General features: G+C 42.3%; 1 protein-coding gene across 1 annotated transcript in view; it reads right to left on the reverse strand.

Annotated features, from left to right (window-relative positions):
- Positions 1-27674, reverse strand: part of csf1rb (colony stimulating factor 1 receptor, b) — a 208674-nt gene that overhangs the window by 31106 nt on the left and 149894 nt on the right. Inside the window, exons 10-12 of the mRNA XM_034177555.1 lie at positions 27172-27272; positions 2852-2978; positions 2634-2738 (exon numbers count right to left, since the gene is read on the reverse strand). Coding sequence (XP_034033446.1) covers positions 2634-2738; positions 2852-2978; positions 27172-27272 — 333 coding nt within the window. The remainder of the gene's footprint in view (positions 1-2633; positions 2739-2851; positions 2979-27171; positions 27273-27674) is intronic.

Below are 27674 nucleotides of genomic sequence, written 5' to 3' on the forward strand. Positions count from 1 at the left end.
CCCTGTAAATTTTCATCCCCAAAACTAACACCTGCATCAAATCAGATCTGCTCGTTAGTCTGCATCTAAAAAGGAGTGGTCACACCTTGGAGAGCTGTTGCACCAAGTGGACTGACATGAATCATGGCTCCAACACGAGAGATGTCAATTGAAACAAAGGAGAGGATTATCAAACTCTTAAAAGAGGGTAAATCATCACGCAATGTTGCAAAAGATGTTGGTTGTTCACAGTCAGCTGTGTCTAAACTCTGGACCAAATACAAACAACATGGGAAGGTTGTTAAAGGCAAACATACTGGTAGACCAAGGAAGACATCAAAGCGTCAAGACAGAAAACTTAAAGCAATATGTCTCAAAAATCGAAAATGCACAACAAAACAAATGAGGAACGAATGGGAGCAAACTGGAGTCAACGTCTGTGACCGAACTGTAAGAAACCGCCTAAAGGAAATGGGATTTACATACAGAAAAGCTAAACGAAAGCCATCATTAACACCTAAACAGAAAAAAACAAGGTTACAATGGGCTAAGGAAAAGCAATCGTGGACTGTGGATGACTGGATGAAAGTCATTTTCAGTGATGAATCTCAAATCTGCATTGGGCAAGGTGATGATGCTGGAACTTTTGTTTGGTGCCGTTCCAATGAGATTTATAAAGATAACTGCCTGAAGAGAACATGTAAATTTCCACAGTCATTGATGATATGGGGCTGCATGTCAGGTAAAGGCACTGGGGAGATGGCTGTCATTACATCATCAATAAATGCACAAGTTTATGTTGATATTTTGGACACTTTTCTTATCCCATCAATTGAAAGGATGTTTGGGGATGATGAAATCATTTTTCAAGATGATAATGCATCTTGCCATAGAGCAAAAACTGTGAAAACATTCCTTGCAAAAAGACACATAGGGTCAATGTCATGGCCTGCAAATAGTCCGGATCTTAATCCAATTGAAAATCTTTGGAAGTTGAAGAAAATGGTCCATGACAAGGCTCCAACCTGCAAAGCTGATCTGGCAACAGCAATCAGAAAAAGTTGGAGCTAGATTGATGAAGAGTACTGTTTGTCACTCATTAAGTCCATGCCTCAGAGACTGCAAGCTGTTATAAAAGCCAGAGGTGGTGCAACAAAATACTAGTGATGTGTTGGAGCGTTCTTTTGTTTTTCATGATTCCATAATTTTTTACTCAGAATTGAGTGATTCCATATTTTTTTCCCTCTGCTTGGTCTAAAAAAGTAACCGTTACTGACTGCCACAATTTTTCCCCTGATTTCTTATAGTGTTTCTTAAAGCCAGAAAGTTGCCATTTGAAATGACTTTAGTTTCGGGGTCATGTCTGTGATCTGCTTTTTTTTCTACAAAATTAAACAACTGAATGAACATCCTCCGAGGCCGGTGATTCCATAATTTTTGCCAGGGGTTGTATTTGGGCACATGCACGCCCTCCTGCAGATGCTGTTAAAACATATATATTGTTTTGATTGAATGACTGATAAAGGGGCTTTATTGAAACACATAGAAATTGTACATAAGACAATAGGATCTTAATAATTAATTAAACAACTGCAAATTATAAAGAACACAAGGCTCATATGGCAGAGGGTATTTTAGCAATGAATTATATTGCTATTGTTGTCTTGGTGGATCATGGGATTTATTTTCATGGCGTGCAGAATGCTGAAGAACTGGTTGCGTTTCAACTTAAACATATAACGCAACGCTAAAATATGCAATGACATGGATAAAACTCATCTCTATTACCCATGCATAGAGCAAGGAACTCCACTAGTGACTGACTGTCACCCCCACCACTCAAAAAAAAAAAAAACCCTTAACAGATTGAAACAGAATCTTTGAACTTGTCCAAGGTCTGTGTCCCAAGAATGCTCCCTGTGAATTTGAAGACTCTGGCAGTAACAGGACTGGACTTATGCTGAGCACAGACAGACAGATGGACAGACAGATGGACGGATGGACGGAGGGATGGACAGATGGACAAATGGACAGACAGACGGTCAGACACACAGTCTTCACAATACCTGATGGTCATATTTTGACCTCGGTAATAAGTTATTTGTCTTGTTGTGGCACAAAGAGCCAGCATTCTCTGGTTCAGGCTGAGAAATGCACCAAGAGCAGACAAACACAGAGGGACTTTTTAAAAAATGCTGTTTCTTCAGCCACAACAAGGAACTAAAGTACTTTCAGAAGTCATTTTCCCAAATCAGGGGGCTTTATGTGGATATGTTTTCATCAGGCTGTGATGATGAATCCGACTGAAACCAACAGGTGAGATTAAGACTTTATATTTACTCCATGTGTGAATGGTTTTAATATTTAAACCAGTCTGAACTGTTCACACAACTGCAGCTTTCAGTTGTTCAGCCAATCAGTAGACAGCATCAATGGACATATTTCAACTTATGAGTAACTTACAAGAAACGTGTGTGAGCAATCGCATGCCCAAAATTTTTCGAGGTACTTGGCATATTATGATGAATATCAGTGTGCTTCAACGTGCTCTTAACTAAATTTTTATACAAACACCTGCATACGCCAGCATTTTTAATATAGTCAGCATACACTGGCTAAATTGTCAAGATGTGGTGGGGGTGTGACTGACTAACGTTTGAGCATTTTGACTGCAACACGGGTCATGTTGCTCTCAGTGCCTAGACCGTAGGCCGTGGCCTCCACCACTTTCCCAAAAGCTCCAGAGCCCAAAACAGCACCTGAAGTGGACACATGGGGATCAAAGGTCATGGTCAAAGAAAAGCATGATGTCATCACACTCTAAGACTAAACATGACATCATCAGACTCTGAAGCTGATGTTGCCATCATACCAAGGCGCAGCTGGTCTCTGGGAAACTCCCACTTTCGATTGTACGGCAGGTGGGCGGGGTCAACAAATGTGTAGTTGTTGCCTTCGGTGCTCTCGATGATCTTCCAGCGAATCTCATATTTTGGTTTCTGGCAGAAAGTAAAAGAAGCTTTAATAATTGGATTTTGAAGTTAGTGGAGATCACAGATCCAAGACTCAAACATTGCCTTTAAGTCAGGTGACCTGGTACTAAATGACTCATGTGTCCATGATTCTTTTGAGGTTTATTTTCAGGTCCAATGGTGGTGGAAATTCTCTCACAGCATGCCAGTTATACAATAACATGATCTGACTCTGGGCGCTGTGGTTTGTCTTCTGTCGTCTGCGGTTAGCAGTTAAAGTAACTGTTCTATTGTTTGTTAGGTACATAGAAACCTGGGAGGCAGAGACGAGGCACAGCTGCGTTCAAGTAAAGCCAGAACATTTATTTGTCTTCCCCCCAGCAACATACAGGGACAAAGGTTCCTACCCAGCCTGTTACTACGTCCCCCTTTCTTGATAGGAACAAATCTCTGTGTATCAATACTGCATTTGTTCTTAAACACTGGAGAAGTTCAAACCCCTTCGAATTCACACATGAACACCACTGGTATTGCAATTTGTGCACTTTACAACAACTTATTAATAAAACTTGCAAACACTTTTTTATCAAACACGTTTTTTTCCACTAGATGTCCTCACCAAACACAGCTGACATCTTTTCCAAAAAGAATAATTGAGACAAATGAGGGAATGGGGTAGACTACCCAAACCCTCGAGCTGAATGTGGGGATTATTCTGCCCCAAAAATCACTTCAACTCAGTTAACAAAGTCTTTGAGGTACTCCAGTGAGTTTCTGACTTGAGCAGAAAAACGTTTCTCAGACTCTGGTGTTTGCTGAGTCCTACAGGTGAGACCAGTTCATTCACGGTCTCTGCAGCATTGTTTTCTGGTCTAGTCAGGACAGTGAGCTGCAGCTCAGAAGCTACAGGTATACATGAGAGATGGTACCTGTTCCTCTGGAGATAGCCACGTGATGTTTCAACGATGTAGGATCTGGGTGTGTCTGCTGTGGACACCACAGTCCTTCTCTGCTGCATGAAAATTCAGTAAGCTATGTCTTCTATAATACATTCCAATTCTAAGGTAGAACTATACTAGTGTACATTAAGGTATATCTAAATATCTAAAAAAAAAGAAGAGTAGAATAGAGTAGAATAGTAGCATGTCCTTGACCCTGAAAAAGAGAGCTTTAAATCAGAAGTGTCTGACTCCGTGGTATAACTCACAAACTCGTAGCTTAAAGCTGATAACCCGTAAGTTGGAGAGGAAATGGCGTCTCACTAATTTAGAAGATCTTCACTTAGCCTGGAAAAAGAGTTTGTTGCTCTATAAGAAAGCCCTTCTTGAAGCTAGGACATCTTTCTACTCATCACTAATTGAAGAAAATAAGAACAACCCCAGGTTTCTTTTCAGCACTGTAGCCAGGCTGACAAAGAGTCAGAGCTCTATTGAGCTGAGTATTCCATTAACTTTAACTAGTAATGACTTCATGACTTTCTTTGCTAACAAAATTTTGACTATTAGAGAAAAAATTACTCATAACCATCCCAAAGATGTATCGTTATCTTTGGCTGCTTTCAGTGATGCCGGTATTTGGTTAGACTCTTTCTCTCCGATTGTTCTGTCTGAGTTATTTTCATTAGTTACTTCATCCAAACCATCAACATGCTTATTAGACCCCATTCCTGCCAGGCTGCTCAAGGAAGTCCTACCATTATTTAATGCTTCAATCTTAAATATGATCAATCTATCTTTGTTAGTTGGTTATGTACCACAGGCCTTTAAGGTGGCAGTAATTAAACCATTACTTAAAAAGCCATCACTTGACCCAGCTATCTTAGCTAATTATAGGCCAATCTCCAACCTTCCTTTTCTCTCAAAGATTCTTGAGAGGGTAGTTGTAAAACAGCTAACTGATCACCTGCAGAGGAATGGTCTATTTGAAGAGTTTCAGTCAGGTTTTAGAATTCATCATAGTACAGAAACAGCATTAGTGAAGGTTACAAATGATCTTCTTATGGCTTCGGACAGTGGACTTATCTCTGTGCTTGTTCTGTTGGACCTCAGTGCTGCTTTTGATACTGTTGACCATAAAATTTTATTACAGAGATTAGAGCATGTCATAGGTATTAAAGGCATTGCGCTGCGGTGGTTTGAATCATATTTGTCTAATAGATTACAGTTTGTTCATGTAAATGGGGAATCTTCTTCACAGACTAAAGTTAATTATGGAGTTCCACAAGGTTCTGTGCTAGGACCAATTTTATTCACTTTATACATGCTTCCCTTGGGCAGTATTATTAGACGGTATTGCTTAAATTTTCATTGTTACGCAGATGATACCCAGCTTTATCTATCCATGAAGCCAGAGGATACGCACCAATTAGCTAAACTGCAGGATTGTCTTACAGACATAAAGACATGGATGACCTCTAATTTCCTGCTTTTAAACTCAGATAAAACTGAAGTTATTGTACTTGGCCCCACAAATCTTAGAAGCATGGTGTCTAACCAGATCGTTACTCTGGATGGCATTTCCCTGATCTCTAGTAATACTGTGAGAAATCTTGGAGTTATTTTTGATCAGGATATGTCATTCAAAGCGCATATTAAACAAATATGTAGGACTGCCTTTTTGCATTTACGCAATATCTCTAAAATCAGAAAGGTCTTGTCTCAGAGTGATGCTGAAAAACTAATTCATGCATTTATTTCCTCTAGGCTGGACTATTGTAATTCATTATTATCAGGTTGTCCTAAAAGTTCCCTAAAAAGCCTTCAGTTGGTTCAGAATGCTGCAGCTAGAGTACTGACGGGGACTAGCAGGAGAGAGCATATCTCACCCGTGTTGGCCTCCCTTCATTGGCTTCCTGTTAATGCTAGAATAGAATTTAAAATTCTTCTTCTTACTTATAAGGTTTTGAATAATCAGGTCCCATCTTATCTTAGGGACCTTGTAGTACCATATTACCCCATTAGAGCGCTTCGCTCTCAGACTGCGGGCTTACTTGTAGTTCCTAGGGTTTGTAAGAGTAGAATGGGAGGCAGAGCCTTCAGCTTTCAGGCTCCTCTCCTGTGGAACCAGCTCCCAATTCAGATCAGGGAGACAGATACCCTCTCTACTTTTAAGATTAGGCTTAAAACTTTCCTTTTCGCTAAGGCTTATAGTTAGGGCTGGATCGGGTGACCCTGGACCATCCCTTGGTTATGTTGCTTTAGACGTAGACTGTGTTTCATAATTATTGTATGGCCTTGCCTTGCAATGTGGAGCGCCTTGGGGCAACTGTTTGTTGTGATTTGGCGCTATACAAGAAAAAAGTTGATTGATTGATTGATTGACCCGCACATGGTCTCCATGCTGCAAGCTGGGCATGCCATGAGCTCTGTGTCCTTTGTCGTAGTTCTGTTTTTGTTTTTGTCTGTAACTCCATTCTCTCCTCTTCACCTTTCCAAAGTCAGCTCACTTTGGATCGAGCTGCGAAGGAATGACAGGAACAGTGGTACGTATCCTATGACCCATGAGCAGTTCTGTGGGACAATACTCATTGGCTAAGGGCGAGGCACGATAAGCCATCAAAGCCAAGCAGGGATCACTGGACTTCTTTAGTAAGCCCTTATCGCACGCTCCACCTCCACTGGATGTGATGTGTGGAAAATCCCACATTAGTGTGAACTTCTGGAAAGCTTCTGATGCAAACTGTGGACCATTATCTGAGTGCACTACCTCAGGTATACCATGCCTAGACTTACAGTGGTCAACGACTGCTTCCGAAGTTGTACCTGAAAGTTTGGCTACCTCAAAAAACCTAGAAAAATACTCTACGACAGTGAGATACTGTTTTTTACCAAACTGAAACAGATCTACACCCACTGTACACCATGGTCTGGAAAGAAAGTCAGTTCCTAACATAGTCTCTTTGTTGTGAACTCACTCACGGGCACATGTGTCACAGTTTTCAATGAGTTGTGTCAGTTCTTTGCTAAGACTTGGCCACCACACAGATTGTTTAGCATATTCTCTACTCTTTGTTATGCCCAAATGGGCCTCATGAAGTTTGTTCAGTACGTCATCCCTGAGTGCTTTTGGTATGACGAGCCTACAGCCTAGTAACAACAAACCGTTCTGAACAGTCAGTTCACCTGCAAAAGGTAAGTATGGCAAAGGTCTTTTCTATTGAAATCTTGTCTGGCCAACCTCTTACGCAAAACTGCTTGAGCTGCTGCAACATTACATCCTCGTCCTGGTGAGTTTGTATTTCTTTGAGTCTCTTTTCAGTTGCAGGTAGGGCGGTCGCTCCTCTGAACATGCTCCTGGCACTATCGATAGATCAGCTGTTGCGATCTCTTTACCAGCCATGTGTGATATGGTGAATGAAAATCTCATGAGACGCATTTTCAGATGTTGGCTATGTGGAGGCACTTCATCCAGGTTTCTTGAACCCAGCAGTGGGACGAGAGTTTTGTGGTCGGTTGTGAAAATGTGAAAGTCTTTTTGGTTCAGAAACTCTGTAAATCTCTCACAAGCCCACGCTGTGGCTCGCGCTTCTTTCTCAATTTGCACAAAGCGCTGCTCTGTGGTGCTCAGTGCTAAATATGCACATGCCATTGGTTTCCAGTCCACACTGTTAGATTTCTGTAAAAGAACAGCACCAAGTCCACAGGAAGATGAATCCGCTGAGACTAACGTGTCCATGGAGGGATCATACAGTGCTGGTCCTGGAGGTTCTGTCAAGTCCTGTTTTATGCTTTCAAAAGCCTGTATTTGCTGATGTCCCCGTGGCCACAGGTTTATTTTTCTCAATAGAGCTCTGAATGGAAATGTTTTTTCTGCCAAGTGTGGCAAAAACTTTCCAAGGTGGTTTGCCATTCCCAGGAAACATCACACCTCTGAAATATTGCTCCTTCATGGTTGTTACTGCACTTATTTTATCTGGGTCCGGGCTGACTCCAGATGCCTGAACGATCTGACCCAGGAACTTAATCTTGGCCTTCAAAAATTCACACTTGTCATTCAGCGTCACACCTGTATCTCGCAGACATGTGAAGAGCTTTCCTTAGCCTTTCATCAAGCTCTTTTTCATCTGCTCCCCAGATGAGAACATCATCCATTTGGCACCCAACTCACCCCACGCCCTCCAGAATGTGCTGCAGGCATTTCTGGAAGTGTTCTTGCGCTGAACAGAGTCCAAAGCACAGCAGAATGTAGCAATAGTGACCGAAGGGAGCAATAAAGGTTGTGAGCAGAGATGATTCTTTGGAAAGAGGAATCTGCCAGAAACCTGCATTGGCATCTAGCTTTGAAAGCACCTTGGCACCTGAGAGCTGTCCCAGTGTGTTTTCTACTGAAGGTAGCTGGTGTCTCTCTCTTAATACAGATTTGTTGAGCTGAGTGAGGTCGGAGCATATTCTCACTCGATCTTGTGTGGGTTTGGGAACCACCACCGTAGATGTGCACCATTCTGTAGGCTGCTCCACCTTGACATCTTGTTGCTCCATGTGGTTCAGTTCCTCTTTCACTTTTGGCAGTAGAGGGGGAGAGATGCGCCGTGGCGTTTAGACGGAGAATGGTAGTGCTCCTGGTTTCAGTACAGTGTTGTATTCTCCTTTCATGTCTCCCAGTCCTGTGAAGAGCTCTGGAAATTCCTGTTTGACTGTCTCTTTAGAGTCCAGAGTAGCTGTATCGAGCCGAGCTACTAGATGTGGTGCAGTGGCTGCTTGCCTGCTCAGTAAAGCTGTACTAAGTCCTTCAACAACATAAATGTCTTCCATTATGCTTTTGTCTTTCCTTTTGAGTGTTGCTGTAAACTTGCCCTTAACCTGTCTGACCCCCTCAGCACTTTCCACTGAACTCTTGTTTTCCATCCACGTTTGTTGGATTTGCTGTCACATCAGGACCTTTAAACACAGCATTGTAGTTGTCCATATTTATTTCACTCATCCACAGCTCTTTAGAATCACTTGATAGTTAGCCCAGGAATGCAGTTTCATCTGATGAAGAATCCTCTGTTATTACTTCGATATTTAATTCATGCATTTTCTTAGACCTGCATTCTCGAGCAAAATGTCCTCTTTTTTGCAGTAATTTTTGCTGCAATTTTTATGCTTTATGCTTTTTGCTGTAATGTTCTGTAATTTATGTCTGTATCATGGCCCAAGCAGAGGGTCACCCCTTTGAGTCTGGTCTGCTTGAGGTTTCTTCCTCAGAGGGAGTTTTTTCTTACCACTGTTGCTCTGGGGGTTGGTAAGGTTAGACCTTACTTGTGTGAAGCACCTTGAGGCAACTCTGTTGTGATTTGGTGCTATATAAATGAAAATAAATTGAAAATTAAATTTTGTAGTTATTGCATGTAACTTCCTTGCTGAAATGTGTGACCTTTTGTGTCTCCACATCTTGTGCACGGCTTGGCTTTGTTGAATTCTTTTTTGGGCTGTAGCTTGTTGTGTTTGGCTCTGGCGCCCCTTTGTGGTTTGGTGAGCACACTGTTGAGTTGAGTACGAAGAATGTCATTTCTTGTTGTTTCTTGACCAGTTCACTCTGCTTTGTTTTTCTAACTGCTTTTTCTAGTGTTAGATCTGGATCCATTTGTAACTGTTCCGATAAGCACTTGTCTCTCGTCTGTCTTTGACCTTCTCATTGTGCAGCGGACCGTATCCACAGTGCTCCGCTAACCAGTGCAGCATGGTGATGAAGCTGTCCACCGACTCGCCCATCTCTTGCTGCCGCTGATCAAACTTAACTCTTTCAAATATTACATTTCTCTGAGCTATGACGTGAGCATCAAGCCTCTCTTTGACTGTATCGTACTCACTCTCCTGTTCTGGGGTGAGATGTAGAGAGACTAAAATGTCCTCAGCCTCTTCTCCCATACTGTAAATCAGTGCAATCACTTGATTTTCATCAGCTTGACTTTCCAGTCCTGACGCTATCTGGAACCCCTCAAAGCATTTTATCCATTTGGGCCAGTCTTCTGCCTTGAATGAAAACTTTTTCTGGTGGCTTTTCTTGATATTGTGCCATTTTTAATGAACTTTTCTGACTGCGCCATAACTAGCTTGTTAGCGTTAGCTCCCACCTAGCCGATGACCAAAGTTATTTTTATCTTCCTCAGTCTTTCATGCTGGCGATTTACTTCCGTCCAGTCGTCTCTCCTTCTCAAAAACATTTTAGCACCACTTCTGACACCATTTTCTATTGTTTGCTAGTGTGAAAGCAAAACAACTGTCTTCATATGACACCATGTTTATTTCATATTGTGTTCATCACTGTGTGAATGCACTGTGAAATGTCCTTAATCCAGAGACCGTTCATGCAGTTTGTGCAAAAGACTGATAGCCACATGTTTGTGTCTGACTCAGTGACACAGAGTCTGTTCTGATCGCATCTAACTGCAGCCTTGAGACAAAAACATTTTCTGTGGGAATTCGTCTCTCCACAGCCGGTTTCGAGATGAAGTCATCTTCAGATAGCTACCACTATCAGGTTGGGGAGATGAGCTCATGAGAACTTGTGCACAAACACCATCCTTGCATGTGTACATAAGGGTGCACTCTAAGTGCTGAAGCACACACACACACACACACACACACGCTCAGACACTTGCTGTATGCTGCTCGTTGGTGTGTCCAAACCTCTTCATTTTGACAAACAGTCAACCTCCTGACTCTTCCTTCTACGACAGCCAGAGACAGCTTGGTCCAAAGTTTGTAATTTTGCCTCCACAAGCTGGTGTCAGAAGTGGGATATTCCTGGACTGTCAGACCGGATGGATGGCCAAACAGATCTAGTAGGTAGAGATCTGCCTCGTACCCGTTATTAACGGACGGCGGACCGACTGGCTCTGGGTTCCCGATCATCAGTGCGGCATTCCATGAACCGTGGGTGTCATACCAACAACACTGGTGAGAGAGGCTGCCATTTTTATTGTGGAAGTTAAAATTGACTGTTTGAGAACCAGGTGTTGCAAGTTAAAATAAAACTTTATTTTAACTGAGCAGGGCTGTATATAGGAATGTGAAAGGCGGGGTCAAATCCTTGAGTTGGGGGTCCAGTGGGCCGCAGGGCCCCTGGTGGGGTCGAGGCGCAATGCTCTCGTGGGGGGCTCAGGGGGGCAAAGCCCCCCCAAAGCAGAAGCTTTTTGAGGATTTTGAGGGGTTAAAAGCTACATAAATTTCATTTGAAACCCAAAATGTATCATTTTAGGAAATACATTTTTATATACAAATAGTCCTTGTTTGGGATTGGATCAGTTGCCATAAGAACCACCCAGGAAGAACCAAGATAACATTAATGCAAACTTTATACCTGCCTGTCAGTTGCGTCATTCGCAACCGACAGGCGTGAAAAAACTCATGCATGCGCACGAAGGTTCAAGCTTGGCTGATGCAAGCGCACATGATTCAAATCCATATAGTTTTTGCAAAAAATATAAAGGTCGGATAGTTTTCTAACAGACCTCGTATTTAGCGGTATTAATATTCGCGTTTAAATGGACTGCATTTATATAGCGCTTTTCCATCTGCATCAGACGCTCAAAGCGCTTTACAATTATGCCTCACATTCACCCCGATGTCAGGGTGCTGCCATACAAGGCGCTCACTACACACCGGGAGCAATAGGGGATTAAAGGCCTTGCCCAAGGGCCCTTAGTAATTTTCCAGTCAGGTGGGGATTTGAACCCATGATCTTCTGGACTCAAGCCCAACACCTTAACCATTAGACCATCACCTCCCATTTACATTATGAATATGTACGTATATGTACGTTATGTATTAAAATAGCGGTATTTAATTTGGCGACCTTGTTTAACTTGCGAAATTTGCATAATAAATCCCACACGAATATTTGCACCTTTATAGTATTTGCAACAGAAGCTCCCTTTATTTCTCAGCTTATACATACAAACATGTTTTTACAAACCAGACAAGTGTAATTGTGTGTCTACATGGGTATTTACAAGCCTGCTAATCTGTTTGATATCAGAGAAGGATAGGGACCAGGGAGCAAAAATGCTCAACCCCCATGGGAAAAGTTGATCTAGCAGTTTCCCCTTTCATCACTTAAGGGATTACTCTGGCAGAGGAAATTGAAACTTGAGGGTGTGTGATAATAGCTGTGTAACAGTTAGTGCTTGTTGCTTATTATCTATGAAAAGAAAATACATAACATTGATATCCAGATCAGAAAAAAATCTGCAGAAAAAAATCAGCAGAATTCTCGGGGGGGTTCGGTTGAACCCCCTGAACCCCCTCTATATACGGGCATGCTGAGTGTGGGCCCTGGTAAGAAACTCTTTAAAGACGAGTGGTCTGAGTTTCTGAGGTAAGAGTCAGCATAAAACAAGAGCTGACTCCAAGTGTAGAAGGTCAGAGACCTCTGAGCTGTAGGAAATGAAAGACGTTTTATTTCAAAGTTGCAGGAGAATTTTGATTCTCTGAGCTTATGGGAGGATCAAAGGTGACTCTGAGTTGTGAAATGAGGAACAAAACAGGGAAAGAAAAACCTAATGAAGTCGACTGGTGCTCTCCAATTGTGCAAATAATGCTGGAGAAATATGGGGACAATTGTCTCACACATGTGAATATATGGGTGAGAGATTTTGGGTTCCCAGCAGGAGGTAGTTTAAGCAGAAATCAACTGGACAAACTAAAAGAAAATATGGATAAACAGAAGGCAAAAGTTATGTCAAAAACGAGAGTGAGGACAGTGGACGTGACAGACAGAGAAATGTTATACTGCATTTGACATGTGGTCAAATGATTGTCCTTTGAGAAATAAAAACAGAAAGAAGGGAGAAAAGAAGGAAGTAGAGGGAGAAAAAGAGACGCACTTGCACACACACACACACACGCACACATGTGCGGGACAAATATTATCAGCTAATAATCCCTTCCCTTCTCTTCTCCTCCTCCACCTCCTTAACCCCCCCCCCCCCCCCCCCCCAACACCCTCTATCTGAGCCTGGCTGTGCCCAAAGTCAAGGGTCCAAGTCCGCAAGGGGAGGACTGGTGTCCTGTGTATCGCCGACCCCAACCGCCACAACAAGTCCAGCAGCTTGATGCCGCCCAGCCAGGTCCATCTGCTCCATCACAAGAGGAGCCCTTACCACCTCCCCCATCAGAACTCCTGGATGACGATGATCCATCAGGCACTATGGGAGGACAACCGCAACCACCCGTTGAGGGCAAAGCTGTCCACCGCTCACCTCATAACACCAGAGCCCGCAGCGCCAAGCCTCAGGTGAAACAGCAAGACATCTTTGCCATGCCAATGATCGAGTTTCCTGGTGCTCACGGTGAAAATGTCCTTGTCCACCGCCATATGTGGACTGAGACTATCTCCCTCCACTCAGCCAAGGTGGAGAGGGGTTTGCTGAAAGATTGGAGGCTTTCTGTCACGCCTGGAGACCAACAGGTGAGGAACTGACCAGCCTTTTAAAAACCTTTGTTCCAGGCCAACCACACCTGAAAATCCAAGCTGTGGTTGAAAGACCACCTGAACAAAGACTGAGAGCTGAAACCATCATCTGGGAAAACGCCAGCGAGTACAAACTGCATGTCAGAGCAGTTTGTGATGACATCAAGGCCAAATGTCCAGCCACAGTGATCATGAAAGAGCTGATGGTGCCTATGATGCAAAGGGAGAGACACCGTTTGAAGCTGCCCTAAAGTCCTGTCTGGTTCCTGGCCTGAGATCTGAGATCCGTCCGGGAATTGAACAAACCCTGGTCGGAGGATGGGCTGACAACAGAATAAATGACATTCTAAAACATCGTCACGCTGAAGCAAAGGAGGTGAGGAAAGCCACCAAGAACAAGGACTCTGATCATTACACCATGATGAATGCCCTAAGACATCTGCACCGCCCTCACCATGATGTCTGTTGAGAGGGGACGTCCTCCTCAACGTGTCAGACAGAACTTTGATCGAAGACCATCACATGCTCCTCGACCCAGAGACACTCAAGATCCATCCTGGGACCCAAATGGCTGTTTCAGTTGTGGAGCATCAGACCGCTGGTCCACTGAAGTGCCCATAATGCCGTCCAGAGCACAACGCGGACACAGAGCAGAACAGGGTCCAGCCCAGCAGACTCAGGACACCCTCGCGGACTGACCACGACAGACGGCCAGCACGGCACACGGTGAATCAAACACCCACAACACAGTCACACCCGCCGTGGAACACCACACAAATATAAAGTTTGAGAGTAAAGTAAATGATTATTTAAGTCAAAAACTAACACAAATCCCTCCAGAGGTCCAACCAATGGTTTTAAATAAGATTGCAGAATTTGAAAACCTCTCTAATCCATATCATGTGTTTTAAAACCACAACCTTTTGAAATTTTGCCAACAGCTGTTCTAACTGTAAATAGAAGAAAAACTGAAATTCATGATTCACACTGGCACCACAAGATCTTTGATACAGAGCTCTTATTTTGAAGGTCTGGAACCTGGGAAAAGACACGTGTGTCAGTCTGTGCTAGTGGGGAGACTTTGAGTGAACCATTTTCCAAACCAGCTCTGTGCTGTTGAGAGATCGGAGATCATCAGTTTCAACACGAGTTTGTCATGTCTCCAAAGTGTCCAACAAAATTTTCTAGGTCGAGACATTTTGTACTCTTGTGATGCCGTCCTGTGTTACACAGACCAGGGAATAAAAATCTCCTCTTCTCCTGATCAGACAGAGCTGTGTATGTTGTCAAAAGACTCGACTGTGAGATCTTCTACTGGTGAAACGCTGTTAGAGCTTTAAAAAACAAACAAACAAAAAAAAACACAATATCCACTCAGGCAGGAAGCTGTGGATGGAATAACCCTGTTTTTCAATTCCTGTTGAATGCAGGAATTGTGACACCCATCCAAAACTCTCCTGTTTTGACGTCAGTATTCCCAGTGAAAAAGATTCATCCTGCAGGACAACCCACTGAATGGACTTTTGTTCGAGATTTCCATCAGTAAATGCTTCAATCATACCACCAGCTCCTGTGGGACCAAATCCACACACAATTCTGTCTCAAGCCCCGACTGATTCTCAGTTCTTCTCTGTGGTCGACCTCTCTAATGCTTTCTTTTCTGTTCCTGTGCATCCAGATTCTCAGTTCTGGTTTTACTTTCAAGGGTCAACAGTATACCTGGACCGCCTACCCCAAGGGGTTACTAGTAGCCCTCACGTGTTGTCAGGCTTTGGCTGACAGCTTGACCTCTTTGACCTTATCACAGGGAACCGCCCTCTTGCAGTATGTTGATGATTTGCTGATTGTGTCTCCTTCTAAGGAGCAGTGTGAGTGCGACACTTTGTTGCTTCTTTCACACCTGGCAAAGGGACATAAGGTGTCACAAAAAAAATTAGTTTGTAAAGTCTGAAGTTACTTTCATTGGCCAAAATGAGAAACAGGGAAATTTTGTGTCCAAAAGCTTTTTTCAGACTGTGAGCAGAGAACTGACGTTGAAGGTGTCGGGGAAGAAGCATACACGTGCACACGCACAAATGCAGAGGGAAGCTTCAAATTTTCGCCCCCCCCCCCACATCACTACACACCCCCACAACTGCTTGAGAAAAACTGCAAGTCTTATCGGTTTGTTTGGGAACAGAGTGATTAAAACACTCAACCAGAGAGAACAAAGAGCCGACTGGAAGGTATGAGAATGTTTTTGGACCCTCAACTCTGATGGGTTTCAGTTGTCAGGATGGAAATGCGGCACTACGTGTGTTATTTTCCGTGCATGATATGTGAAGAGAAGGAACGTGCAGGTGAAAGTTGGATTAAGAATGCTGGAAAGTTGGAAGTGCAAGTTTGAGTTGGTGGAGAGTGTGTGGTTACACGAGGGTGTGTGTGCAGGTGGATGAAAGTAAAAAAGGGTTGACAATTATAACAATAATAATAACACGTGTTCAAGCCATCATTAATTTGCCCCGCCCACAAACAAAAGAAAACAAATGTCTTTCCTGGGGATGTGCTCCTATTGTAGGAATTTCATTCCTTATTATTCCTGCATGGAAGCCCCGTTGAGATCAATCAATCAATCAATCAATCAATTTTTTTTATATAGTGCCAAATCACAACAAACAGTCGCCCCAAGGCGCTTCACACTGTAAGGCAAGGCCACACAACAATTATGTAAAACCTCAACGGTCAAAACGACCCCCTGTGAGCAAGCACTTGGCTACAGTGGGAAGGAAAAACTCCCTTTTAACAGGAAGAAACCTCCAGCAGAACCAGGCTCAGGGAGGGGCAGTCTTCTGCTGGGACTGGTTGGAGCTGAGGGAGAGAACCAGGAAAAAGACATGCTGTGGAGGGGAGCAGAGATCGATCACTAATGATTAAATGCAGAGTGGTGCATACAGAGCAAAAAGAGAAAGAAACAGTGCATCATGGGAACCCCCCAGCAGTCTACGTCTATAGCAGCATAACTAAGGGATGGTTCAGGGTCACCCGATCCAGCCCTAACTATAAGCTTTAGCAAAAAGGAAAGTTTTAAGCCTAATCTTAAAAGTAGAGAGGGTGTCTGTCTCCCTGATCTGAATTGGGAGCTGGTTCCACAGGAGAGGAGCCTGAAAGCTGAAGGCTCTGCCTCCCATTCTACTCTTACAAACCCTAGGAACTACAAGTAAGCCTGCAGTCTGAGAGCGAAGCGCTCTATTGGGGTGATATGGTACTACGAGGTCCCTAAGATAAGATGGGACCTGATTATTCAAAACCTTATAAGTAAGAAGAAGAATTTTAAATTCTATTCTAGAATTAACAGGAAGCCAATGAAGAGAGGCCAATATGGGTGAGATATGCTCTCTCCTTCTAGTCCCCGTCAGTACTCTAGCTGCAGCATTTTGAATTAACTGAAGGCTTTTTAGGGAACTTTTAGGACAACCTGATAATAATGAATTACAATAGTCCAGCCTAGAGGAAATAAATGCATGAATTAGTTTTTCAGCATCACTCTGAGACAAGACCTTTCTGATTTTAGAGATACTGCGTAAATGCAAAAAAGCAGTCCTACATATTTGTTTAATATGCGCTTTGAATGACATATCCTGATCAAAAATGACTCCAAGATTTCTCACAGTATTACTAGAGGCCAGGGCAATGCCATCCAGAGTAAGGATCTGGTTAGACACCATGTTTCTAAGATTTGTGGGGCCAAGTACAATAACTTCAGTTTTATCTGAGTTTAAAAGCAGGAAATTAGAGGTCATCCATGTCTTTATGTCCTGCAGTTTAGCTAATTGGTGTGTGTCCTCTGGCTTCATGGATAGATAAAGCTGGGTATCATCTGCGTAACAATGAAAATTTAAGCAATACCGTCTAATAATACTACCTAAGGGAAGCATGTATAAAGTGAATAAAATTGGTCCTAGCACAGAACCTTGTGGAACTCCATAATTAACCCTAGTCTGTGAAGAAGATTCCCCATGTACATGAACAAATTGTAATCTATTAGACAAATATGATTCAAACCACCGCAGCGCGGTGCCTTTAATACCTATGGCAATAACCTGCCATAGGTATGTGTGCATGTATGTGTGCAGGTATGTATGCATGTCCACTATTACAAGGCAGTACGCCTTGTAATAGTGGACATGTTTTCCAACAAAACACGCCTCAGCAAAGGCAGCAGCAAAAGCTGCAGACGTTCTTCCCAGATGGGGAGTTCCAGAAAAACTTTCTTCAGACAATGGTACACACTTTGTGAATGAAGTGATCAAAGAGCTGAGTGCTGTCTCGGACATTGAGCTTAAAAATCACTGCAGCTATCATCCACAATCAGGAGGAGCTGTAGAGAGGGAGGATGGTACATTAAAAAACAAACTGGCAAAATGTACCACTGAATAGGGATGGGTATTGATAAGGTTTTATCGATATCAATGCCATTATCGATTCTGCTTATTGATCCAATTCCTTATCGATTCCCTTATCGATACCTCGTGAATTTTGTACTAAAAGTAGGCTTTACAGGTTTTCTATGTATTTCATTGAGTCTTAAAGTAAATAAATATGAAATTAGTCACTGTATCCTTGATCTCTGGACATAAATTAAAAATAAACAAAACAGTGTTTCACTTTGAAGTTATTAATTCAGACTGAATTCTATCGTTCTAACTTGACTCGGCAGAGAGCCGCGCAGCGTTTGGAGCTGTGTGAACAGAACGGAGGACGATTCTCGTTTCTTTCTTGCAACAAGACAGGAGTCCCAGTTAGTAACTTTAATCCGCACAAAAGTGACTCACAATTGACATATTCAGGGATGAAAGTGATGAAAAACAAAAAAAGCTGAAACCCAAAATTACCCCCAACACCACCTGCACGAAAATGTTTCAATTCTACGTAGAAGCTCTGAAATGCAATCCGGGACTATTCCAGACAATAAACTGCAGTGAATGCAGCATCCATTTAGGTGAGAGAAAAAAACAACTTTCCTTATTCATATTCATTCCAGTAGTATTCTGCTCTTACTAGGATGCAGCAGTTTTCTAGTTTGGCAGATAGTTCTCGAGGAAATCACTGAAGAAATTAACACATTGAAAATATGGTTTGACCAAAACAAACTGTCATTAAACTTAAATAAGACAGGGATGAAATGGAGGTGTAAGAGTCACTAGGTATTCACAGGAAACACTTATTTATTTCTGTATGTATGTTCATTCTTTTTTTGCCAACAATATTTTTATTGAATTTTTCATTTAAGGCAAAAAGAACATTTGCAAACATTTAACACATACGAAACATGGCTTGCATTCAGATATTTACACTTGGGGATCTAAATACTATTTCTTTAAAGTAGAGTACATTAAACATAAAAGAGTTTCATTTTTGAGGTCCACAGAGTAAATTAAAAAAAAAAAAAAAAAAGGAGATGATAATAAAGGTCTATTCTGCTTCTTCCATTATGTTTGTTAAATCTTTTGTTGTAATATATTTAATGAATGGGTCCCAAATTTTGTAGAATTGGTTTTGTTTATGTCTGATTGTATAAGAGATCTTTTCTAAAGGGAGTGTAGTAGTCAATTCAGAAATCCATCTCCCTATACTTGGACGCTTAATATCTTTCCAACAAATTGCTACCAGTCTTTTTGCTAATAATATACACAAATCTAGAAACATTTTCTGACTTTTCTTGAATTTTATTGCCTCTGGATAAATGCCCCAAAAAAAAAAAAACTGGAGTAAATGGGATCTGGACACTTAATATACTTTGAATGTGGATTGTCACTTCCCACCAAAATATTTGTATTTCTGTACATTGCCAAACACAATGGAAGAATGTACCTTTTTCCACGTTGCACTTGGTGCATGTGTCAGGAATAGCACAATTATATTGATTTAGCTTTTCTGGAGTTATGTATGTTCTCATCAGCCAGTTGTACTGCAGCAGGTTCAGGCGTGTATTAATAGTTTGTGTTTGTGCTTTTTTACATGTTTCCTGCCACATCTCTAATGAAATGTCAGTACCAAAGTCCTCCCTCCAAGCATCCAGTTTTTTTTACAGATGTTTCGGTGCATTCATCAATCAGGTGTTTATAAAATTTTGATATTAGTCCCTTTGCCCAACAATCCATTTCCATCATTTTTTCCATGATAGACAATGTAGGAATAGATAGTGTTTGATTCTGTTGTGTTCTAATAAAATTTTGTAGTTGTAAATATTTGAAAAAATGGTTATGGGGAATATTAAATTTATTAACCAATTCTTGAAACTGCATCAATACTTTTTGTTCGTTATAAAGATCACCAATCTTTTCCAGCCCTTTTTGGGCCCAAGATTTAAATCCCCCATCTGTTTTTCCAGGAGAAAAGGCATCATTGCCCCATACTGGACTGAAGACCGAGAGAGAGGACCGGTCAGCAAAAAATGTCTTAACCCGATACCATATTGCAATCATATATTTAACCACAGGGCTTTTTGTTTTCTTTTTCAAAAGCGATGGTTTTGCAGAGTACATATACAAAGGGAATGGCAAGTTCAGTTACATTTCTTCCATTTCTTTCCAAACTGGGGGATCATTCTCCATAAAATAAAATAACAGTGTTCGCAGTTGTGCAGCCCAGTAGTAAAAAGTTGTATGTTGTATGTATGTATGTTCATTCTTAGTTGGTTTTATATTTTCTGTTGTGTTTCTATTCGAGTTCTTTTTGTCTCTTTCTCTAAAATTGTATATAATAAGTATATATTGTATATAATAATCATTTGATTATTAATATATAAACAAAAATAAATTTAAGAAATATTACAATTTGAAAACAAATGCACCCGAATGTGATGACAGCTGCAACTGCTTAATACTAACTTTTAACATTGAAAATGCCATAGACATGCTAACACATTAGCATCGCTCCCATTTTGAAATTATAAAATACGTCTATCAACTGTTTCAGAAGACCATAACAGGTCGGTTTAACATAGAAAAGGTAAATAATGCTCAGAGACGTATGCTCTTTAGGGTTTTAGCGGGGGAAAATTAAGCGAAAGAAAGAAAGAATAAACGAAGCAATAGATTGAAGCATTACTTCAATCTGCGAACCACTGCTTCGATTGGTTCAAGGTTCCAAGCAAAGCCGCGCTGCAGAAAAGTTGATTACGGACCCGCTGCAGGGTCTGTAATCAATGTTTCCTGATAAACACCCCCCAAAACAACGGCTACTCTGAAGGACCGATAACAGAATTGTTAAGCACAAAGCTTATTGATGTCGGTGGATCGAATCATTTCTTAACGATACCCGAAAGGAACCGGTTCTCGATACCCATCCCTACCACTGAAACAGGCCTAAAGTGGGTAAAATGTTACCACTGGCTCTGATGCAAATGAGATGCAAGTCACCCTTTGAAATCCTGTTTGGAAGACCACCCCACACAGATGTGGACAGGAGAAGATGCAGTGTCTATTGAGCACAATCTTGTGTCTTATTGCATTAAGCTTTCACAAGCTCTTTCTTTGTGCAGGTCTCGAGTGAAGGCAGCCCTTCCATTGTCAGCTGAACAACCACTCCATGATATCCACCTGGAGACTTTGTGATCATAAAGAATCTGAGAAAGAAGCTCTGGAATGATCATCGCTGGATAGGCCCCTTCCAAGTACAATTGACGACGCATACCACCATCAAGGTCGCAGAAAGATCGATGTGGATACACACAACTCACTGCATAAAAGTACTGAAAGAACTGGCCCTTGTTCTTGATCCCCTTCCCCCAACAACCTAAAGAGACTTCAACCAACCCAACTCCATCCATCATGGTTGACATTATTCTTTGGCCTGGGGAATGTCTATGATTTTGAAGAATGTAATCCCATGACGTGTTGTCTTAAACTTGCAAAGGTGTGACAATACAGATGCTCTGTTATGTTCTTCTTATTATTTTGCTATGATTTGATTGATCATATATGATCAAAAGGGAGAGATTGTGAAAGCAAAGTAATTGTCTCCATATGACGCCATGTTTATTTGATATTGTGTTCATCACTGTGGGAATGCACTGTGAAATGTCCTTAATCCAGAGACTGTTCATGCAGTTTGCGCAAATGACTGATGTCTCTGTCTGACCCAGAGTGACACAGAGTCTGTTCTAATCGCATCTAAATGCAGCCTTGAGACAAAAACATCTTGTTCAGATGAAGTCATTTTCAGATAGCTGCCAGTATCACTTTGGGGAGATGAGCTCATGAGACCTTGTATATGAACACCGTCCTGACGTGTACATAAGGGTGTACTCTAAGTGCTGATTCACACACACACACACACACACACACACACACACACACACACACACACACACACACACACACACACACACACACACACACACACACACTTGCTGTATGCTGTTCGTTGGTGTGTCCAAAGCACTTTGTATAATAAACCTGTTAATTTTGACAGTCAACCTCCTGACTCTTCCTTCCACGACAGCCAGAGACCGTTTGGTCCAAAGTTTTAAATTTTGCCTCCCACATTAGGTACATAGAAACCTGTGAGGCAGAGACGAGGCAGAGCTGCATTCAAGTAAAGCTGAAACTTTTACTTGTCTTCCCCCCAGCAACATACAGGGACAAAGGTTCCTCGCCAGCCTGTTACTACAGTAACCTGGACGGAAAGCCCTTGAAAAAGATAATACAGCATGTTCATATTAAAATTGTCCAGCAGGTTTCTGAGTGGATGAGGTGTTGATCTGTCAATACGTAGACATGGGTTTGAATCCCGCTAATACTGCCTGTCTGTGTCCTTGGACTAGACATTTCATCTGCATTGTCCCAGTCCTGTAAATGTGTACTAGCTTCAGAGGGGGAAGTATCCTGTGCTTGACCGATGTCCTGTCCACAGGGAATTGTGGAATCTTGTCTGTCACAGTAACCCCTGATAAGCACCAGTGCAATGGACTGGGAAGTACTTAATGGTTTTTTGCTTGATTTTTGCTTGTTTTTTTATTTTTATTTTTACTATTAACATTTGTACTGCTAATGTGATGTACAGTAAAACTCACATATAATAAATTCAGGTGGACCAGTGAATTTTGTCCATTATAATCAAAATCCATTATACGTATGTAACAGATTAGTTACAGTCAGGAGGCGCTGAACGATCTACAGGGAATCCTGAATCAGGACCTGCCTCATTTAATGACTGGCTCAAAAATTTGTCTGAAAAAAATTAACGCCTGCCTTAAATAAGCGTCGGACATTGTGATTACATTTGATCCAGTCACTCTTTTTTGTAAGTCTGCTGCGGAGTGATACCTTAAAATCTTAATGCCGGATTTATGCTCCTATAACTCTGTAACTGGTCATGCAATGATGTTGACGTGCATGTCACCCTTTTTAAGTTCTCTGCTGTGTCTTTATGCAATTTACACCAGGAACAGAAGCTTTTTCTGGATTAATTTGTCCCTAAACCAGTTCCACTTCTTTAGACAATCATCAGTCTCCAAACCAACGGTACGGCACGTACAGTTTCCCTCCATGAACTGCGTGTCATTTGTGTGTCTTTTGCTGACTCCATGTTGTAATGTTGGTCATATTTGTGGACTTTTCTGCCAAATGGATTTGATCCATGATCGAAATGGCGCATTTGCAAAAAAATGCAGGCGCATTGCAAAAACGATTAAAATATGATGGGAGAGGAAGGACTGAAACCGGAAAAGTGACAAATCACAGCCTTTTGAGGTCTCCATCATTTAGCAGGTGCATATCAGGCTCCAGGGAGGGTTCGCAGCCCCACAGAGGGTGGTTTGGTTCAACACACCCAGCGATATGTGTGAAACTTAACACCAAATTACAGTTCAGGCAGCAAGCAGCATTTTGTTAATCATCACTGGCCTTGAATTACACCCTGCATTATTTAGGTCTCGGAACTGAGCACAATTTCAAAAAAATAAACCGTCGGACTGGTATGAACTTTCCTCGAATCGGCAAGTGTCAGTGCTGAACTTCATTTCGGACCTCTGTTGCTGAGTACATCCAGAGTGCTCTGTCCGGTCCATGTGACAGGTTTTTAATGGACTTAATGGATTAATTGCGCATGAATTGAGTATACAAAGTATGGGCGTTTGTTGTTGTCCACAACAAAAATGGCCAAAAATGACAAATGTCCCAGTATGAATTACGGATATATTAATAAGATATAGCGAATATATGATGAACAATCACGGTTGTATAACATGTAGTGAGGAAACGGATCCGACACATTGAGATTATCACAGCAATGTATTAACGGGTGTATTGTGAATGCATCGTGCACGTGTTGTGCATGCACGGCATCTGCATTGCGGTCATAAAAGAAGTGCACTTGGGTCTTTTGGCATCACTATTCACACCAACAACACAGCCTCTGGAGCTCTAGCTGGACTCGGACAAATTGATCACAGAGTTGATGTTCATGTTGTCATGCGAGGGTTAACTGTTCATGAGTTTGGGGAGCGGAAGAGGGGAAGCCACTCGGGGTGTGAGACGGTGTTTTTTTTTTTTGGAGAGTGTCAGAGAAAACAGAGACTTCAGCGTGAGTTGTGGCTAAACAGCAACTCTTCCTTTTGTTGGTGTTAAATAAAAGTCCTGGATTGCAACAGCTACGTCTTTGTGGATCTTTACAGCCGGACTGGCACTGGCTGGCAGGTATGTCACTTTCTGCCTCATATAGTACTTTGGGTTTACGTGACGTGTTTGTTATGCATTCACAGATTGTCCGCAAATCAGCTGCAAAGCAGATGTAATACAAACACTTTATTTATGGCCAATTTGTATGCATTCGCTACAACTTATTTTAGTTTGTGATGTGGCTGCGATAGGCACGATGTATATCCATTTTACACACTGTCCCAGTCCGCTGCCAAGCCGCCAATCCCTGTCAGTTGCGGATATCAGCGGATAACGGCAGATATACAGTGCATAGAGTGAGTATGTTTGTGTATGTATGGAGTATGTAAGGCGGATGTCATCCGCAGCCAAACTTTTGTGCACCTCAAAAATCCTGGCAACGGAAAAACGCGCCTCTGCGGATAATTGCGGATGTGTGCGGGTGTCGGCCAACTCATACAAGCATGTTTCACAGATATTGTGCATGTTTAGCGAATATACACCAAGTTTGTGCACAATGCATACGCAAATCCTCCTAAACGCCAGTGGGACCAGGCCCTAAGATGGGGTGCAAAGTTTTGTCTGATGTGAGTGAAAATCTGTTATAAAAATTCCACAATACGAGTACACAGTGTTTATTACATGGAAAACCAAACAAGAGCATTGGGACTTTTGCTTTTTTCCAGTGAGTGCGAATATCCGGTTTATACGATGATGGTTTAGTTGAGTTTTACTGTACTACTTTGGTATCATTTCGTAGTAATGTCATTGTAATCTTTTATTAAATATTTGGACGTTGATGGTTCTGATGGTCTTTCTCTATAGTCTTGTTTTAATGCTCTTTTTCCAACCAGTCTTTCTTTATTCTGTCCATCCACTTGCAGCTTTCCACTCTTTCTCTTCAGCTTATTTTCATTCTTATCTCTATTCCAAATATCTCCATTCTTCTTGCTTCTTCTTCACTTCTTCTAAAACTGTCATCTGCAAAAAGCTGCACCAGTTGGACTGGTCTCTGAGACCCTGGTCAAAAACGTCAGGACTTAAAGAAGATCCCTGCAGCAAACCAGCACCACATGGAGTCTGGTCTGTAAGCCAGCAAGACAGTATTTATGGTATTTATGTTTGTATATTTATATTTGCAAGCTTTTTTTACATTCAATTTGATACTCTGTGTGCTTCTTACCCTGTGTGCTACTATACAATGCTGCTGGAACCTCAATTTTCCTGAGGGGGTCTTCCCAAGGGATTAACAAAGTTCTGTTTAATCTGATCTAGAGCTAATCTCTGATGACTTTTATAACTCATGTTGTTCCTGAACATTCCTTTCAACCTCAAACACACCAATGATAATTTCTACAATGATTCAGTCACATCAAGAACCAGTTTCAGGCTCTTCTTGTTCTTTATCCTCACACCAGCTTTACCACCTTTAAATTATTTGTCTGATCCAATCTGACACTTGTCCTTCCTTCCTAATTTCTGGCCTTTTGTCTAATTTCCTGAACTTGCCTTATTCCTCCCCCATCAATCATTTTCTGAACATTCAAACTTCCATCTCTCACCTCCAACTTCATCTTCTTCTGAATTCCCAAACAGACTCTATCTGGGCCTTTCATGTGTTCCGTGTTGGGATTGTTTTACTTCAAAGGATTGTTTCTTTTCAGAATGTTTATACCCCATCATGTTGGGAGAGGGTCGTAACACGGACCCGCAACAGGGGGCACAAATGAACGGACAATGGATAAGACAAAGAGTAATAATTTAATGTTGTGAATCGCACAACTAAATACAGATACAGATAATGCCAATTGTACACAAGGTGACGTGCGGGCAGGCTCGAAGATAGGAGACCTCTGGCGATCGGAGAGCCGGGACCCACACAGCTTCCACCACCAACGGCCTGAAGAACACCGGAGCCGCCCCAGGTGGTCACCGTCTTCGGTTGCAGACCCTGGTACTGCTGACAGAAGATGACAAAACAGTTATGGTGAGTGTGTATCCACACACCCAGTAATCCTTGGAACTAGTTCCTTCGGGAGGGAGAACCTCCACCTCCAAATACGTTATCACTCGTGCAGCTCCTGTTTGTCTTCTTTCTGGATGGAGTGAGAGACAAAGACCGTCGTCCTCTCACTATCCGCCAATCCAGTCTTCCACAGACTTCACAGGTACGCGGCTGCACACAGATCACAGTTTAGATACACTGAATAACTACAGAAGAGAAGAATTACCTTCGACGGTAGTTGATTTCTCGGCGAGGAGGTGGAGTAATGATCCGGCTTTTGTAGAGATGGTGGTGATTGGTGACAGCTGGTGTAAACGAGTGACAGCTGTCACTCTCTGTCTCAGCGCCCTCTCATGCTTGAAGCCCGCACTCCAAGCAGGGCGCCGACTGGTGGTGGTGGGCCAGCAGTACCTCCTCTTCAGCGGCCCACACAACACATCACACATAGCTGGAATCATGCAGAATGGCATCAGAATTATGAATCGGCCCACATCCAAAAAGTGTCGGGTTTCAGTTCCAAAACCTTCTGACAACCATCTGTGGAATTCCACATCAACCAGTCAAAATCAGCCGACGGCCCCGAGTGTGATGCACATGTTCCATATCCTCCGGACACTGTCGAGATGGGACATCTATCCGACGGTGATCCATGTGCAACCTGAGGCCCATCAGACCGCAATTTGCATATTCCAATGGCGGAAAAACAGGATCTGAAACGATTTGAGCGCATACTAGGGAACCTCGAGATGGATCTGGTACAGCAAAGCCTGCTGGTATGACCACATGCCACATATAATAATGCCATCGTGCAGGTGTGGATGAGGTGATGCGGGTGCGTTCTGACACGGCTGGCCACGCCTCTTTTCCTCCCGACTGCGTGGGATTATGGTAATATTTGCCGTGTCGGGCTGGTTCCTGCACATTCTTGCTGTGTGTGTGTGTGTCGGGGCCTTTAGTTTTCTGTATTCTTCCACAGTGTCATCATGACAGCATTACGTGTTTGGTCTCACATCATGGAGCTGTTCACACAATTTGACCATTTATATTTATTAACTTTACTAGCTGCAACTTACTTGAGACTTTTGTTAGCAAACTATTTTCTAACAACGTCTCCAATGACGACACAGAATGAAAAACTGAATTATGATCATCCGAACAGACGTGAGTGAGGAAAACGTACCTGCTTCCACTTGTATGACACAACCAACAGGAGAAGGAAGAGGACCACAGCAGCCGTCAGCGCTCCGATCAGAGCCGGCATGAAAAACCAGCGCGGTTCATCTGCACAGAGACGGCTGTCATGAAACTGAACCTTTGTTCACTGAACATTTTAAACATGACCCCTGAATCGCTGTTCTTCTTCAGGTTCACCTTAAATCCTGAACTGAAAAATAAAATTTAAATTTAAATTAGATGTAAATTATTTATTTATTTATTTTTAGTGCCTTTAAGCAGCTGATCAGCTCTGTGTCAGTCTGATCCCATCAGATCTCAGAAGCTAAGCCGTGCAGGACCTGGATAGTACTTGGACGGGAGACCTCTTTGGAACACCAGTGGCTGTGTGTGTTTCTCCAGCTGATCATCCAGCTGACATGACGGCCCACAGCGTGGCTCTGTGACCGGGTGTTACAGCTGATTACCTTCAGATATTTTTGGCATGCTCACAATTTACTACGCATGCCA

The sequence above is a fragment of the Thalassophryne amazonica genome, chromosome 9, assembly GCF_902500255.1.
Source record: "Thalassophryne amazonica chromosome 9, fThaAma1.1, whole genome shotgun sequence".
Taxonomy (NCBI): Eukaryota; Metazoa; Chordata; class Actinopteri; order Batrachoidiformes; family Batrachoididae; genus Thalassophryne; species Thalassophryne amazonica.